The 17925-nt window shown below is 45.3% G+C and overlaps 1 protein-coding gene across 3 annotated transcripts in view; it reads right to left on the reverse strand.

Annotated features, from left to right (window-relative positions):
* Nucleotides 1–17925, reverse strand: part of SFMBT2 (Scm like with four mbt domains 2) — a 202655-nt gene that overhangs the window by 135139 nt on the left and 49591 nt on the right. For all 3 annotated transcript variants that reach the window (XM_024106345.3, XM_065552962.1, XM_024106344.3), the window contains exon 4: nucleotides 14533–14773. In XM_024106345.3, coding sequence (XP_023962113.2) covers nucleotides 14533–14773 — 241 coding nt within the window. The remainder of the gene's footprint in view (nucleotides 1–14532; nucleotides 14774–17925) is intronic.

The raw sequence follows: 17925 nt of genomic DNA on the forward strand, positions 1-17925 counted from the left end.
CTCCATGACTCAGTTTCCCCATCTTTAAAAGGGAGATGATAAAAGCTAGCTACCTCACCGGGTTCACGCAGTAAATCACTAGCAGAGCCGGGAGCTGAATTTTTACTTCCTGATCCATGATCTAATCCTAAACCACAGCTCCTCCACATCATCATCGTTAAGCAAAATAACTAATGAGCCTGGTTTCATTTGTCACCTTCTCTCGACCCCTTGTACAATCAGACATATGTGGAAAAACCTCACCACATGTACTTCCCTCAGTTTGCAGCATATTCTGTGATTAATCTGAATTCTATTGCCTGGCATCTAATGATCCAATCCCATTTAAATCGTTTGAGTGTCCCATGGACGTGTGATGTAAGCAACACAAATCAGAACTTGGAGCGCCTTATGATCATTCATCACATGTCCTTTCTGAAACTAACGGCGCAGCCAGGCCCCAGGAGATGCCCTACATCCTATTTGCGGGATGTAAATCCACAATCATCATCATCATATCACCAAAGAAATATTCCAGCAAGTCACCTTTTACGCTAGTTAAATGTGCATTTTCCTCTCTTGAGACTAGAAATGGGCTTGAACTATAAATCCCAGGATCAAAAATCTCCCCCAAACTTTGGAAGAGTTCAGGTCTGCCTCTGGACCCCAAATTTACAGCTCAGCTCCATCCCTACAGAATACACTTTCTGCGCATAACCTTGAGACCTGGCTTCTATTCCCAGCTCTGCCACTAAATTCCTGGGTGACCTTGAGCAAGTCCCCTCTTTGTGCCTCAGTTCCCCATCTGTAAAAGAAGGCTAATGGTATTGACTTCCTTTTTAAAGCACTTTGAGATCTCCAGATGAAAAGTGCTATATAAGAGCTAGGTATGACTGTCATTATTAACTGTTATTTATTATTTGTGTTGCAGAAATACTTAGCACAATGCAGCCTTGATCTAGGTTGGTGTGTCTAGGTCAGGGGTTGGCAAACTTTTTGGCCCGAGGGCCACATCGGGGTTATGCAACTGTATGGCGGGCTGAGTAGAGAAAGCTGTGCCTCCCCAAACAGCCTGGCCCCTACCCCCTCCCACTTCCCGCCCCCTGATTGCCCCCTTCAGAACTCCCAACCCATCCCACCCCTCTGCTCCTTGTCCCCTGACCGCCCGCTCCTGGGAGCGTGGCTGCGGGGGAGGGCGGGATAGCGGGGGAGGGGCCGGGGACTAGGCTCCCCAGCCGGGAGCTCAGGGGCCGGGCAGGATGGTCCCGCAGGCCGGATGTGGCCTGCAGGCCGTAGTTTGCCCACCTCTGGTCTAGGTGCTGTACAGATAAGCTGTATCAAGATAGCCTCTTGCCCAAAAAGCTCACCATGGAGGTGATGACAAGTTACAAGAGGTGGATGAGGCAAACAAATGTGGAAGAGTGGGGAGAGGGAAGGAGCAGATAACAATAAGACTAATAAAGCCAGCAAATCACCATACAATAGTCCTAGAACAAGCACAAGGTCTCAGAGCACTTTGGGTCAGATTTTCCAAAGGAGCTCAGGAGTGTCCAGATTTTCAAAAGAGGGTTTTGGGTGCTAAACTCTGGCCCTTAGTGAGGTGAGTTCTTGCGAAAATCAGGTGCCAAGTATGGATGCTAAAAGTTTGCCCTAAGTGTCCAGCCATTGCCAACCGGAAACGCGGTTCCTGCTAGTTGCACCCCACCAATCCAGGCCTGCAGGCATTTTCTCAACCCTGGCCAGCAGAAAACAGAAGCAAAAAAAGAAAGATGGGAGTTTAGTGATGAGAGCAGGGGACTAGTATGCAGAACTCTGGTTTCTCTCTCAGCTCAGCTACAGGGACACTATGAGAATGAATATTGCCAAAAACAATCCCTACCAGAAATGGGGAGAGGTGAGAAAAAAAGATGGTAAAGCTGGCAGCCTTCCAGGAGAAGGGAGAGAGTCTCCATTCACCCTTCCTTGTTTCTATTCAGTCCCTAGTTGCTTTTTAAGTCAGGACAGTTAGGACTAGCCTACACTACACCGGCTTTGCCAATGCAGCTATACAAGTATAGCTATGCCGGCAGAGCCCCCTAGTGGAGAGGCTGCATATGCCAATAGAAGGAGGAGTTCACCCATCATAATAATAATATATGGAGATATACCTATCTCACAGAGCTGGAAGGGACCCTGAAAGGTCATCAAGTCCAGTCCCCTGCCTTCACTAGCAGGACCAAGTACTGATTTTTGCCCCAGATACCTAAGTGGCCCCCCTCAAGGAATGAACTCACAATCCTGGGTTTAGCAAGCCAATGCTCAAACCACTGAGCTATCCCTCCACCCTAACACCTTCACCTCCCTAACTTGCAGAGATGTACTGATTTACACCAGCTGAGGCTCTGGCCGAGTCTTTTATATCTCAGCAGGTAATATATTTAAGGATCAGTCACCGTCTTATTATTATAACATTGCATTAGCTACTGAAGTCTATCCTTAAGGCTGAGACGGCATCTCCAATCCAAAACTCCTACTTTGGGTCAGTTGTCATTTTCCCCTAAATTACCACTTAGAATTTCTCTGATTTTTTTTTTTCAAAGCGTGTTTTGTAAAAGTCCATCCAGCTCTGTGTTGGGTAAACTGCCCATGTAAAGGAAAAGCTTTTTGCACCAGTTAAAATATTATCCAATGCAATTTTTCTATTTATCTAGTTTAGGGTTTTGTGCCCATCACCATTGACTCTGAGCATACTCCACATCAGATGTAGGTCATTAGTATAAGAATTCAAAACAGGCTTTGCTTTAGAACATCATACTTGGCATATCCAAAGTCCTGAGTGAGGAAAGCCTGTTTTACCCTCTTTGGGATAAGATGTTGTTACTCCCCTATCCATCTCTACCCATTTGTTCCTCTTGTCTTATACCTAAATTGTAAGCTTCTTGGGACAGAGACCATCTTTTTGGTCAGTGTTTTTATACAGCACCTAACATAATGGGGTCCTGGTCCATGGCAAGTGCTACCGCAATACAAATAACATCTCTTTAAAAACTACTCCCTAAACATCCTTAAGCACACACATACTGGGCTGCTCCAACTTTGACATTCTTCATGTATTCAGAGCAAAACCAAAGGGCAACTTAAACATACAGACCTAAGGTCAAAGTGTTGAAAAAAACTGCTGCCTAAAGTTCGGCCCCAAAGTCCATATCTAGGCACCTAAATAATATTCCTGGGGGAATTCTGCTCCATTACACAGATGCAGAATTCACGTTGTTCACAGATTTCTTTGCTTCCCCGCAGAAAAATGACTTCTGAGGGGAAACAAAGGGAAGCCACAAGAGTGGTCATTTGCCCCTCGCTGGCAGCCCACAGCAGCTGGCAGAGACATAAATCAGCTCTGGGGGGCTGGGCGTGCATGCGTGGGGAGATATCAATCACCACTGGGGGGCGGGTTAGGCAGGTGTGTGAACGAGAGAGACTGTCCCTCTTGCTTGCTACTGCAGCATGCCCGCTGTGGAGGGACAGAGCTTCTGGGCGTTTGGAGGTAGGTGTTCCTATAATATGTTCCTATATACAACTTGAATCTTTAATTTATGGAGCAAGCTGTCTAGTCATACTAACTCCAGTGCCATTGCCCCCTTTCCTATGACTAGCATTGTTGGAAGCAGAAGTTGAAACTGCAGGGTTTCTACCGCTAATTTTAAACCCCATTATTCAATCCTGGAAAATAGTTAGTGTCTTATCCAGGGCTCTCCATTGAGTAATGTTCTTTAGTTGATTGGACTTGGGAATTTCAGGAAAGTCCACTTCTAGCCACTGTGACGGGGCAAGGCCAGATGGCTATAGTAAAGTAGTGGGAGACAGATATATTAGCCACAGGGTAAACAAATCCCTGCTACCAGGATAAGCAAATGGCAGCTGCTCCAGGTCAATTAAGACATCTGGGGCCAATTAAGATCTTTCTAGAAGGCAGGGCGGACAGCTATGTTGATTGGGACACCTGAAGCCAATCAGGAGCTGGCTGAAACTAGTTAAAAGCCTCCCAGTTAGTCAGGTGAGAGTGGGTGTCAGGAGCTGTAGGAGGAAGCCGTGCTGTTGGAGAGACTGAGTAGTATAAACCATATCAGACACACAGAAGGAGGCCCTGAGGTAAGGGTGAAGTAGATATTGAGGAAGTGGGGGACTGCTGTGGGAAAGTGGCCCAGGGAATTGTATGCGCCCTGTTCCTAAAAAGTCAGCTACCATAGCTGATACTATTAGGGTCCCTGGGCTGAAGCCCGGAGTAGAGGGTGGGCCCGGGCTCCCATCTTTGCTCCCCCCCACACCCCGATTAATCACTGAGACTGGGAGATAGACTGTGCAAGGGAGGGTAGCTTTTCCTCACCTCCCTTGCTGGCTTATGATGAAAATGGCTCAGTAGGCTGTGACCCTTGTCTCTAGAGAGAGAAGGGCTATGTGGAGGGTCACTAGCTCTGAGGCTAGTGAAATCTGCCAGGAAACGCGGGACCCACGGAGTCAAGGTCAGAGCTTTGTCACACCACACTTTGTAACTGTGCTATTCCCAGATATTAACATATTCAATACTGTTGCAGGGGACTTTCCTCTTGTCAAATAACAGCTAACAAACAATACATATGGATTTTTTTTTTTTTAAAGAAAATCTTTAGTTTTGATGAACTACAGAGAAATATACCACGATGATCTATAGTTCCCAACCAACTCTTTGGAGGCAACGTACCAAAAATATCAGCCTAACAGATGAACAGAGGAAAGATGGTCTTGAGGTTAAGAAGTTGGCCAGGCCCTACTTGAGGACAACTCCATGACTTTTATGGCAAGGGCAAATCTGGCCCATGTTATCTGTCTCGACAACAGTGGCTCAGATTATACTAACAGGATTAAAATGAATAATTTTACTGAAATCTTTCAAACACGAAAAAGAGTATCTGAAAGAAATAGGCAGATCAGAATACAGTGCTGTGTACAGAAATGAACTAATATCAAGCTTGACTGAAAAAGTTGATTAAATTAGTTTAATTTAAGAGCCTAAACAAACCCTGAAGGAGGTTCTTTGTTTATTGCTTTTTACCTAAACCATGCTCTGCTGAAAAAGCACCATGTGGGCATGAAATATTTATTCATTAAATCTTTCATAAAGGTGCACACTATTGTTTTCAACCATTATATATTTATAACTTGTCATATACCAGGAAAATTCTTTTTTTTTTTTTTTTTTTTTGTCCTCCTCCAGGCTGTTTATATGAGACTTGGTTCTTGTCAGGTTATCACACTGGGTCTGATTCTCATTTACACTGTGGCCTTCTCTACATACAGAAGTCATACTGGTTTAAGTACACAGGTATAGCTGTGTCCATAGTAGGGATCGTATCAATCAGTTAAAAAAAGTTACAGTTCTATCCTCAATAGGTTATACCGGTAGAAAATGCATGTTAGACCAAGTCCCCTTATACAACACTGGCAATATCAAGGTGCCACAAAATGGATGTAAACTTGGTGTCTCCCAGTGTAAAATGTCCCGCTGGTGTCCCCCCTGCATATATTGGGAGTGGGGAGAGGCAAGCAGGGGAGTAGCTGGAGTGTAATGTGCTCCAGCAATCCCCACCTGTTGTATGGTCCATTGGGGCCATAGAGACAGTTCACACTACAGTGAATTTCAGCCTTACCACACTGTGCTCTTCAGCAAAGTGGGTTTTTTTTCCCCCTTCACTTGAAATACACCAGATTTAGCAAAGAAGTGCTACATTTCAAAAGCTCGTTAAGAGTAATCTGCTAATCATTCTGTGCCAATGCATAAGGCTGCCTACTATGCTAATAGAATATTTAATTGATGTTTATTTGCTGACTAGTTATTTATGTTAACATCATTCCTGCATAATTAATACTCAGCTGAAGTCGATGCTAAGACCACATATAAATACATTTTACTAAGAGGGCCATTTACAGTGTTTAAAGAAAGAAATCCTGGAATCTATTAACATTAAGGGAATCTGAAATCAGCTTTAATAGGAGAAGCCGACAAGGATTTGGCAGGGAAGATAAAAGAATGTGTAATTCTTTAGCACTATCTCCCATACTGGGTGCTGTGATTTGCTAAATTTAGGTGTCTGAGTTTCATTTTACAATTCAATGGCCCAGTTAGCAGCTGGTGTAAATTGGCATAGATCCCTGCATCTCTGCTGATTTATACCAGCAACAGATCTGGCCCCAGTTCCTCAGCAAGTAATTTCAGCTTTGCACAAAAGTTAACATTTTACAAAACTGGGGCCAAATCCTGCTCTCAATCTTCCAAGCCACCTCAGTTACATTATTCCATTCCAGCATAACCAGGAGCAGAATTCCACTCTAAGCATCTGATCTCTATGGAACATTATCGACATCAACTTGCAAACGTAGTTAAAGTTTAATTTCCTTTGGGGGATGGCTTACAGGCTAGTAAGGGAGCTTGCTTTTGGTTTTAAACATCCAGGATTACACGTTCTGAGAGATGAGCTGGGAGGATGGTGGTGGCTCAGAACCACCACAATCTATGATGGAAATGATTTGTTTCAGAAGGTCACATGGTTACTCCTAGTGTGTGGAACAGAGGAGTGCTAAAGCTTGCTAATCTCATGGCAGGGCTTCCCCCAACCCATTGCCTCACTGTTGGCTATGCGTCTCCCTCTCCATGATGGCTGACCAAAATGTGGTGGTGCTAAGGAGAAATGACTCTATGCAACATATGCCTCTATCAATGACTCTTCCCGTACTCATCAAGATAAAATCTAAATTAATGCTGCCCACTGAGGCATTATCTCTTTTCATATACTTATGTGGGGCTTCAATTATCACTCCTTGCACACCCAAACCACCCACTGAAACCAATGGAGTATTGTTGGATCACCAGTTTGGCTATTAACGTGCACCCTGTTTGATGATGGGCCTAATTCTGACCTCAGACATGAAGACACAAACAACTCCAGCAGGAACATCCTAGTTCTGAATTTGTTATGATGCGGTTACCATGAGGCTAATAGGCCAGACTGTGTCACCAGTTGACACCAATGAAGTCAATGGATGTAACTGAAGCCAAAATATGGGGCCCTGCATTTTTACAAAATACAGAAATATCTGCGTGTCAGTCTCTCTGAAGGCCCTGATGATCATCTCTCTGGCCATGAATAACTTCTTAGAATGGACCAAATTCTCCCCTGACTTGTATCTCCAATAATCTCAAAGGGTAAAATGGGGTCCTAGGAATATCTTCTCAGAGATCAATCTTGACGGTCTTATTCAGTCAAAGTTCTCATCAAAATCAAAGTTTTTTTTCCTGAGCAAGGATGAAGTAAAGCTTTCTGTTTGTGCCTTAGCATCTTAAATAAGACCTTAGCACCAGTCCACTAGTAGGTAAGAGGTAGGATGTGTCAATGTACTTCAACTGAACTAGCAATAGCGTTTTGAATTACAAGGCAATCTATCTTGCTGCTGCATGAGTCCGATCCTGTTCTGCATGAATAAAGTGCTCGGGATCACGCCGTAATGGTGCCTTCACCATGGAGGGAAAGTCACAAATTAATCTAATGCAAGTAAAGTGGAAAAAGACCCACAAACAATCACTATTTTAATTATAGCCTTAGTGGCATGTTTGCCTGATAGGCCCAATCCTGCAGGATGCTGAGCATCCACAATGCCCACGGATGTATTTGGGGTTTGGTGGGACTCAGCACCACCCAGGATCAGGCCTTGGAGTTTTAACTCTACCCACACAAGTGCATCTTGCTAGAAAAGGCTGCGTGCTGAATCTAATCACAAGTGCAGGCTTATGAGTTAACAGGAGCACATTGATCCTACTAGAATTCTACGGGTGGGGGAGGGATTATTTCTCAAGTTTTACATCCCTATATCAACATATCCCAGTATCAGAAAACAGGCCTGGTTCTCTTCTTCGTTGACTCCTCTACAAGTCCCCTGATTTTACTGGTGCTACTTCCAATTTACATGGTTGTAACCGAGAACAGAATCAAGCTCGTCGCATGGATTTTACAATGGGGAAGGAGAATCCGGCCCTCCTTGAATTACTGTCTGTCAATAATGTTAAGGCAAAACTACCCCAGCAATTACAAGTGTACACAATAATCTTGTCCTCCAGTGTCTTCCGTGCATCCCAGAATGCATTAAGATAATGCCAGAGGAGACGCTGCTCTGTGGGCTCAGCTGCAAATCTGCAATCTGTACAAAAACCAGATGTCAATCAAAAGACGTTGCTGCTCTCTGCGCGTTTCACGATGCATAATTTAGCCACTACACTTGTCAAGTTCTGTGCGTGGCTCTTCTACCTGACGGTAAATGTGTTCAGGAACCCAACTGTCATCAAGAGGGAAACAGCACACCGAGACAAATGGCTAGGAGAGGGAGGAGGCCTATTTTCTTTCCCAATTAAAGACATTATTCATAATGAAAGTTCAGCAAGCCACAAATTATTTTTTTAACTCTTCAGAAAACAGTCCAGGATATGCTTGCAGCTATTACATTGTCGGACATAAAATTCACCTAGGGAGTCTAAGGCCAATCTTTAGTCAAATCAACAGCGTGCCATCGCTGGTAAATAGTATCGATGGCCAATGGGGGGTCTGGCTGGAGAGTCTTGCCTACATGCTCGGGGTTCTACTGATCGCCATATTTGGGGTCGGGAAGGAATTTTCCTCCAGGGTAGATTGGCAGAGGCCCTGGAGGTTTTTCTCCTTCCTCCGCAGCATGGGGCAGGGGTCGCTAGCTGGAGGATTCTCTGCAACTTGAAGTCTTTAAATCACAGAATTTGGGGACTTCAACAGCAGAGTCAAGGGAAAGGGGTTGGGTCAGCTTTTGTGGCCTGAATCATGCGGGGGGGGTCAGACTAGATGATCATAATGGTCCCTTCTGACCTTGAAGTCTATGAGTCTATGAGTCATTGGAAAACCCATGTCAGTTCTGTGGCAGAAAGGAAGGTGGTCCATGAGGAGCAGCTGAGTTCTGCACCAGTTCCACATACCCCAAACCTCCCCTTCGCTTTGGCCTATGTCTACACTGCAATGTAAGCCCAGGCTCTGACTCAGGCTTGAACCCAACCCCCTCTTCAGTCTACACACAAATCTCTCAGACTCAGACCCAGTGACTAACCATATTCATGGTCAAGGAGCTGTGATCATCCAGACCCACAGACCCGCTCCTAATGAGCGAGCCTGGGTTGTGGTCCCATTCCAATCTGGAGACAGGAACAGCAACTGCAGAACGGCCCTACAGTATGTCCTTCCCATGACTTGAGCCACCCACTTACGGTCTGAACCCACTCAAGTCAAAATCCCATTGTTTTCAATGGGCATTCAATTGTTCCCCATGCAAATCGTATTTGCTCAGGCTTTATGCAGAGGGGTAAAAACACAAGAGGTGAAATTTACCTGCATTAGGCAGCATTGGTTTATGCCAACGGTTAAACTGCAATAAAAAAAAACCCCACAATCTGTCCCAAGATGGGACTTTAGAGCCGATCAGCAATGTAGCCATAGACCATAAGGATGTCTTCACACTTTCTTCCGCAAGTTCATGAATAAACATCGGTTCATTCAAATGAGTTTTATATTAATTCATTTAAATAATTTTCATTTTGATTTGAATGGTAAACAGAGCTATTCTGCCAGGATAGTTGAGTTTGCAATTCAAATTACACACCAATTTGAAATGAGAAAAATATAATTAATGGCAAGAGTTGAAGTAACTAATTTTACTCCTTTGATTTTCTACCGTAAGGAGTGGGAAGGGCGGGGGACAGGGAGAGACATAGGTTATGTCTACATTGCAGCTGGAAGGATGCACGCCTCCCAGCCCTGGCAGACAGAAACGCCTGCTCGAACTTGTGCAGCAAAAACAGCATTGCAGATGTGGCAGTACAGGCAAGCTAGCAGCCTGCCAGAGCTCCTGGGTTCACACTTGGGTGGCTAGCCCAGGTCACCACATGTGCTGCAATGTCCACACTGCTCCAGCTAGTGTGCGAAAAACAGCAGTCTCGGCACATGTCCGGCTGCCACACATTCTGTTCCAGTGCATCACATCATAACGTCACTGCAGGACATAACACGACTTTGCATCATCGTGCCCGTGAGCATAATGTCAAGTTAACGTCTCCCAATACATAATAATGTAACAGTCAGTAAATTAAACTACTTCCTTATATTGGGATCATAAACAATAATTATTTGGCAGCTGCCCCTTGGAAGCACTGTATGTGCCGAAGATTAAATCAAGCTCTATTGATTTGCTAAGGTGAACAAGCCCGTTCTCTCCCCTCTAATGAAATTCATAATCTCCTTTTTCATTTTGTGGTGCTGTAATGTGGTATTACTTTTACATGTAAGACTAGCACTGATCAGTTCTTTCTGGTAAGCGGAACACAATACAGTCCCAGTGCAGCCGTTCTGCCAGTTTAACAAGTGTGTCTTTGCAGATTTGCTTATTAAACAGAGCCCATCGACTACGGAATGAAATCAAATCTTAATGGCTGGCCCACGGCCATGCTGCTTGCACTTCTCTTCGCAGTGACGGCCCAATCCTGCATTTCATAAGCAGCAGGAATTCCAACTCAGATCAAGGAGTGCATGACAAGGCCCTTAAAATACTGGCTGCTCTCATTAAAAATGGAGATTACATTATTTTTGTGAAGGCATGATAGTGAAATAGGGTGTGATGCTAAGAACACAAAACATTTTGGGGAACGTTGTATAAAACAGCAGTTTCTCGTGTACCCAATACAGGGGCTTATCTTGCAGCCCTTACCCAGCCAAAGCTCCCGCTGACTTCAATAGGAGTTTGACAAAGTAAGGACGGATGCACTCACTGATCCAGCAAAGCGTTGAAGCAGAAGCATGACTTTAAGCCTAGGAGTACATGCGTGAAGTTATGCACCCACTACCGGCCAGACCTTCAAAAGTGCTCCGCACCCAACAGCTCCCGGTATTCTCGATGGGAGGCATCGGGGGCTGCGTATTTTTTAAAATCCTGGCCACTTCATTAAGGTGCCTAAGCAACTGAGCACCTCTGAAAACCTGGCTTTTTATGTTCTTTCCAGGATCAGGGCTAGAGTAAAAAAAATGAGTAATGACCCCAGGACTTAATCCAATAGGCAACAGGTAAAATTTCAAAAGCACCTAAGTGATTTTGGAACCTGAGCCCCCACTGACTTAGGCACCTAGGAACCTAAAGTCCATTAACTTTTAAGTCTGCTGAGTGCCTAAGTCTAACAGTTACGTGCCCCAGAGATCTTCAGCTGCTGCCTCGCTTTGCAGGCACCTAAATTCCCTAGACACCTACATTTCCACCAATAAAGTCCCTATGGTGCCTATGTTTCTGCCAGTGGGCATCTGCAAAACTGCCCAAGTCCTGCAGCTGTTGAGCGGCTCAGCCTCCTAGCTCACTCCTCAGCCCTGGCAAGATTCACAAACTGGGCCTTCTCCACCCATCTCACCTGCAGGGCCTGATCTGAGAACGTGCCCTGAGCATGCCTACCCGGCACAAGACAACTGGGGATGCACAGAGCTGGTGAGAGTGTGACTATATCCAACAGCCCCGCAGTGAGGAGACTCACGTGGAAAACCCAGGTTTGCGTCCCCACTCTGATGGATTTGAAGCAGAGACTTGGCCCCAGGTCTCGCACCTCCCAACTGACCACCAGCTTACTGGCTATTCTGCGACGGTCTCCCCATCTATTCTGTTGAAGCTGTTCCACTTTGTATAATTAATAGTCATGTGGCCAGAGTGTGTGCGTATAACTTTACAGCCCAGTGGCTAAAGCACTCAGTTCTGAGACCCTAAGCAGGCAGAGCAGGGATTTGAACCCAGATTGCCCATGTAAGGGCTATTGGCTGGCTGGCTCTCAGTTTTCATGAGAAAGGGATGCCCTGGCTTAGCCACATAACTCCAGAAGATGGCTCACAGCCATGAATCCAAAGCAGAGGCAGGTGCCTAATTGGGCACCTAAGTACCTTTGAGGCTATGGGCCCTAAGCCCACCCCTCTCCTTAGCATTATTTACTGGCTAGCTTAGGCAGCTTCCTGATCAGCCTGCTGGCTTCTCAGAATCCTCTTCTTATGTCCCTAACTCTCCCCTATGCATTGTATAGGGAGCCTGGGGGCCTAGCTCAGAGCTGTAAATTCCACCGGGCACCTGAGAGGTAGATGTTGCACCACTTAGCACCGCAAAATGCCTAAGTCCCTTTGTGGGCCTAACCCTAAGTTACCGATGCTCAGATCCGCTAAAGTATTTCAGCTCCTAAGTTCCAAGGAAAATGAGACTTAGGCACTTTGGAAAGTTGTTATCCATCATCTGTGCATAAAAGTTTGTTCATTCGATGAAAAAATATGTATATACAATTTCCACTGCACTTTTTCAAGCGAGCAGCCTGAATTCAGCACCTACCCTGACCGATACCCTACGCAACCCCAATGGTTTCCTGGCACTGCACTGCACAGGGCACATGACATCCTGACAGTACAACTGCTGAACCCTGAACTGTACATCAGCGCAGAATTTGGCCCCCCAAGCTAAACAGTGCACAGGGAAGTAGCCAGGACCAGAAAAAGATTCCAACGCTTCCCTGAAGAGCAAATGCCTCCAGTTATAAAACAATCATTATTTTCTATTACAGCAGTCGATAAATCCTCTTACCCCTTGACCCTGGCATTTCATGATTTAGTTTACGGCACTGTATATTTTCTTACAACATTGATTATAAGCCACATAATAAAAGGAGTTTAAAAAAAAAAAAAAAGAAGCCACATAAAAAATTAGGAGACCAATAAAAATCTAACCCCTCTCAAATCAGCCTGATTTATTACAGCTTGGCTAACAAACCTTTCGATCACATTTGCGTTCAGGTATCAAGCTCTATTTTTTTTTTTTTTATAAATCCATCCTTTTTTATTCAAGGGACACAGTCAGGTCAAAGCGGGTCCAAAGACGTCTACAAACCAGATCGGTTTTCTGCCTACGCTAGGAAATGGGCCAAATTCATCCTTAGCTCAAGTGAGCATAGCTTCCATTGAAGAAAGCAACAGAGGGTCCTGTGGCACCTTTAAGACTAACAGAAGTATTGGGAGCATAAGCTTTCGTGGGTAAGAACCTCACTTCTTCAGATGCAAGTAATGGAAATCTCCAGAGGCAGGTATAAATCAGTATGGAGATAACGAGGTTATCTATACCTGCCTCTGGAGATTTCCATTACTTGCATCTGAAGAAGTGAAGTTCTTACCCACGAAAGCTTATGCTCCCAATACTTCTGTTAGTCTTAAAGGTGCCACAAGACCCTCTGTTGCTTTTTACAGATTCAGACTAACACGGCTACCCCTCTGATACTTGTTTCCATTGAAGAGACACCCCGGGTCAGTCTGATGCAGTATCTCTGCCATAATCACGTACAACATGCAAATGAAATGTCAACTTTGTGAATAGTCATTATAAATAGGAAGTAAACCTCGCCCCTCCCCACAAAAAACCCTCATATCTCAGAAGCAGGTTTTTAAATTTTCCTTCATTTGATTCCCAAATAACTCGAGTTTGGGACTAAATCTTCACCCCACAAAGACTGAATGAACTGGAATGGTGCAGCGAACATAAATGGAAGGGCGGTGAGAACAGCATCCTCTGCCCAAGTAGAGTAGATAGGTACCTATTCCATAGAAGCAACTACAGCCTACGGGCTACAGCAGACCACTATACGCCCTCTATGCAAGAGCATGGGGCCAACCTCTGTCACGGAGCCATTGGCCCTGCTTGCGTCTTTCCCTACCGCACTGTTGTCCAGGACCACCAGGATACACTGTTCCTCTGCCGGCAGGGAATATGGAGCTCCCCTGAGCCGACTGTCTCGCCTGCACAGCCAAACCACAGCCGTCACCCATCAGAATCTTGCGCATCTCCACAGCGGAGGAGCCATAGTTGCCTCTTAGTGAGCAAGGCCCAAATTCGGCAGTCCTTACTCAGGCAATGCTCCCATTGTCTTTAAAGGGCTGAGTAAAGACTGCAGGATTTGGCCCTGAATGGTTTCTGATCTTTCCCAAGCAAAGCCCATCAGGATTCTAGCATAGGGACAAAGGGGCCGGAAAGGTTTTTTGTAGGATTGTAGCACAGGGCCAAATTCTGACCTCAGTTACACTCAACCTACATGAGGGTGGACTGGAGTAAGTGAGATCAGAATTTGGTCTTTTCTTGCTAGAAGTACAAGCCCATTTTTCCCCCAATGGAAAACATTGGTTTTGCAATATAGGGACAAATTCCCTTCCCAACGCTTTCACCTACAAAACATTTATATTATTATTATTATTACTACAATTTGTTGCACAATTCCCTTCCTAGGATCTGATCCTACAAGTTCTTGGCAAGCAGGATCCATCAGTGACGTCTAGTGGCCAATTTCTCAGTTGGTATAAAGTGACTTCAATGGAGCTACATAGGTTTACACCAGCTGAGGACCCGATGCAGGTTGATTGTAGGCTTGGAATCGAACTAGATCTTATACTAGACCATGACCCCACCAGAAAGCACAGAACTCACCATCTGGAGGCATCAGCACCTTGTTGTTCTGCGTACACCAGCCCACTGGATGAAGGTCAGCTGTCATCACATCGCACCAGAAATCTGCCCTGCGATCATCTCCATAGCCACAGTAACGTAGCAACAAGAGCTGCCCACACGTTGTAATGATCGTAGCCACCCAGTAGGTGTCCGGATTGTTCTTGTTGGCCACTTCTAACTTCATCCCTGGTTGGAAACTGCTCTGAAGGCTGATTTCAACCTTGCAAAATTAGAAATAGGTATTATTTTTCCATATAACCAAAGGAAAATGAGGCATGATCTCTAGTTGAGCAATGCTAGCAGGCAACATTCTTAGGTGCATAGTGGCATGGCCTAGCAGACAGGGCACTAAACAACAGTTCAGGGGGCCACAGTTCTATCCTTAGCTCTGCCACTGACTGGTTGAGTGACCTTTGGCAAGTCACTTCACCTCTGACCCTCATCTATTCAGAATATAAGCTCTTTTGGGTAGAAACTGTCTATTATGATGTGCCTGTACATAGTAGCACCTTGATCTCAGTTGGGCCTCTAGGTGAGACTGTCATGCCAGTAATAATTTTAAGCACGGCCTCTGGGAATGGGTGAAACTCAGCCCCATGCAGAGGGCCAGCACAAGCCCTGTGTGCCACTACTAAGACTCACTTGAGCTGGAGAAAAAGCCCAGGTATGATCCAAAGAACTTGTTACCACACAGCTCCACCAGGTAAATAACAGGCCCAATTCTGGTTGCGTGTGAGGTGCTTTATAATTGAGGCCTGGTCCTCAGGGGTGCTCCATACCTGTAATTCTACCTCTCAGGTATAGAGCAACTCTGAGGACCAGGCCTCAATTATAATAATTTGTATAAAGCACCTCACATGCAACCATCTCAGAGCCTAATCCTGCCCCCACTGATGTCAGTAATAATGCTTCCATTGACGTCACTGGATGCAGGTCCATGCTCTAACTGATTAAAGCTCTTAATACCCTGGTGAAGAAGGCACAGGCAGCATCATCAGCCGCTATTACAGACGGCTAAAGACAAGAAGCTCCCACTGAAGTTTACAGTTCCCATTGATGTCAACAGAAGTGGGACTGGGTCCCAAGCAACTTGCCTGAGGAAATCTAGAGAATACAATACATATTCTGTAGGACAGTGGTTCTCAACTAGGGTTACATGTACCCCTGCGGGTACTAAGACATCTTCCAGGGGTACATCAACTCATCTAGATATTTGCCTAAAGCACTAGCGAAGTTAGCACAAACTAAAACTTCATACAATGACTTGTTTATACTGCTGTATATACTGTACACTGAAATGCAAGTATGGTATTTATATTCCAATTTATTTATGTTATAATTATATGGTAAAATGAGAAAATAAGCAATTTTTCAGTAATCGTGTGCTATGACACTTTTATATTTTATGTCTGATTTTGTAAGCAAGGAGATTTTAAGTGACGTGTAACTTGGGGGCAAGGAAGACAAATCAGACTCCTGAAAGGGGTACAGTTAGGATTACGGGGTACAGTTGGCAAAGGTTGAGACCCACTGCTGTAGGACATTCCTAACCAATGGAGTTAAAACTAAGGATATGCCTTATGCACTAACTTTCTGTATCAATTAAGAGTTCTTTTGATATCTCCAGTTTTCCCTCCCAAGCTTGGAAGAAAGTTAGTCCTCTGGTTAGGGTATCAGCCTAGAATTTAGGAGACCCTAGTTCAATTCCCTGCACCACTTCAGACTTCCTCTATGACCTTTGGCAAATTAGTCTCTTTGTGACTCAGTTCCCCTCTCTCAAATGGGGACTATAACACATCCCTACCTCACAGGGATGTTGTGAGGATACATATGATAAAAACTGCTGTTAATAGGTGACATATAAGTACCTAATATGGATACAGAAGAGGAATACAAGTCTGCCTAAATCCATTTCTTGTGTCTTGTCTTATACTTAGACTGTAGGCCCCTTGGGGCAGGACACCTTTCTGGTCTGTGTTTGTACAGTGCCGAGCACAATGGGGTCCTGGCCCATGACTAGAGCTCCTGGGTGCTACAGTAATACACATGAAAAAAGATTGCCTGGGGGCTTCAACCAAATGATCCAGTGGTTTGCTAGTCTAGGGGAACGCAGCTTCTCCGGAGTTCGGAAGACTCCTCCTTTACCAGCCTCACACATGATTACTGCAGTCTAAGCACTGACAAGTTGCATCATTGACTTATTTTCATACCACAAGTACATTTGTCCGGTATCTATGCACTCACGTTCCATCAACAAGAACTGTATGCATGGCTCGGGGCTGGTCTATGGCCCTTCTAGCTAGGCTCTTAGACAGTGACCAACTCCACAGAATCGGAGCACCCCGCAAAATGATCAAATACACACGTAAAGCTGTAATGATCTCTCTCGCTCCGCCTCTCAGCAATGACCAGACTGTGACATGCTGGGGAGTGGGGGATTTTTGTGTGTGTGGTATAACTATACAAAGGGTGGGTTGAAGACGTGGATTGTGTCTCTCTCCTTGCCTCACATAGGTGGAATTGGGAGCGTTTTGCAACCGTCGCTCTTTGAGCATCCAGAGGAAGAGGCCAGGTGGACACTCACGTTGAAGATTTTCCAAAGAGCATGCCTTTCCCCTCCAATGTCGATTCATTGTTTCCAGGGTTCAGCATCATCCAGGAGCTAGTCTCAGCCAGGCCCCTGTACAGGGAGCTGGGAGATGGTGCTGTTTGCATCTGAGGAGAAGATGTAGTAGCGCTGGTTGCATCTGTATCGAATGGGATGGGGAGAGACAGGAATGCTGTGGGGCTTCACAGGTGAGTACTGGGGAAATAGAGGAGCAGGTGCCCATCACGGATCTGAGAGTGGCCTGAGAGGGGCAGTTGAACTCACCTCTGAGCAAACCCACTAATCCCACCATTACTGTGAAGTGGGATGGCACCATTTTATAGCTGACTATATCAAATGCTATGGAAAGGTCTAGCAATAAGAGCATGGAGCATACAGCCCTGTCCATAGCCGAGAAGAGATCATCCCTCAGGGCCATCTCTGTTCCATGTCCTAACCTGAAGCCTACTTGGGAGGGATCCAGGATATTGGCAGTATCTAGGAGTTGAGCTTCCCAGTTAGTTTGCTTAGGAACTGGAGGTTAGATAATGGGTAGCAGCTGAAGAGGTCAGTCACGTCATGCAATGGTTTCTTAAGTACTGGCTGCATTGTGATGTGCTCTGGGACAGCAATAGATTTCCTTTCTCAAAGAAAGCGGCAACAATCCCAGTCCATAGGGATTCCAGGTGCTCTCAACGCTCTTCCACAAACCAAGAAGGGCATGGGGCCAGAGCTGCAGACGGTGGCTGCTTTGCCACAGTGCTTCCAGAATTCCATTGTGCGAA

This window comes from Chrysemys picta, chromosome 1 (assembly GCF_011386835.1).
Source record: "Chrysemys picta bellii isolate R12L10 chromosome 1, ASM1138683v2, whole genome shotgun sequence".
NCBI classification, from domain to species: Eukaryota; Metazoa; Chordata; order Testudines; family Emydidae; genus Chrysemys; species Chrysemys picta.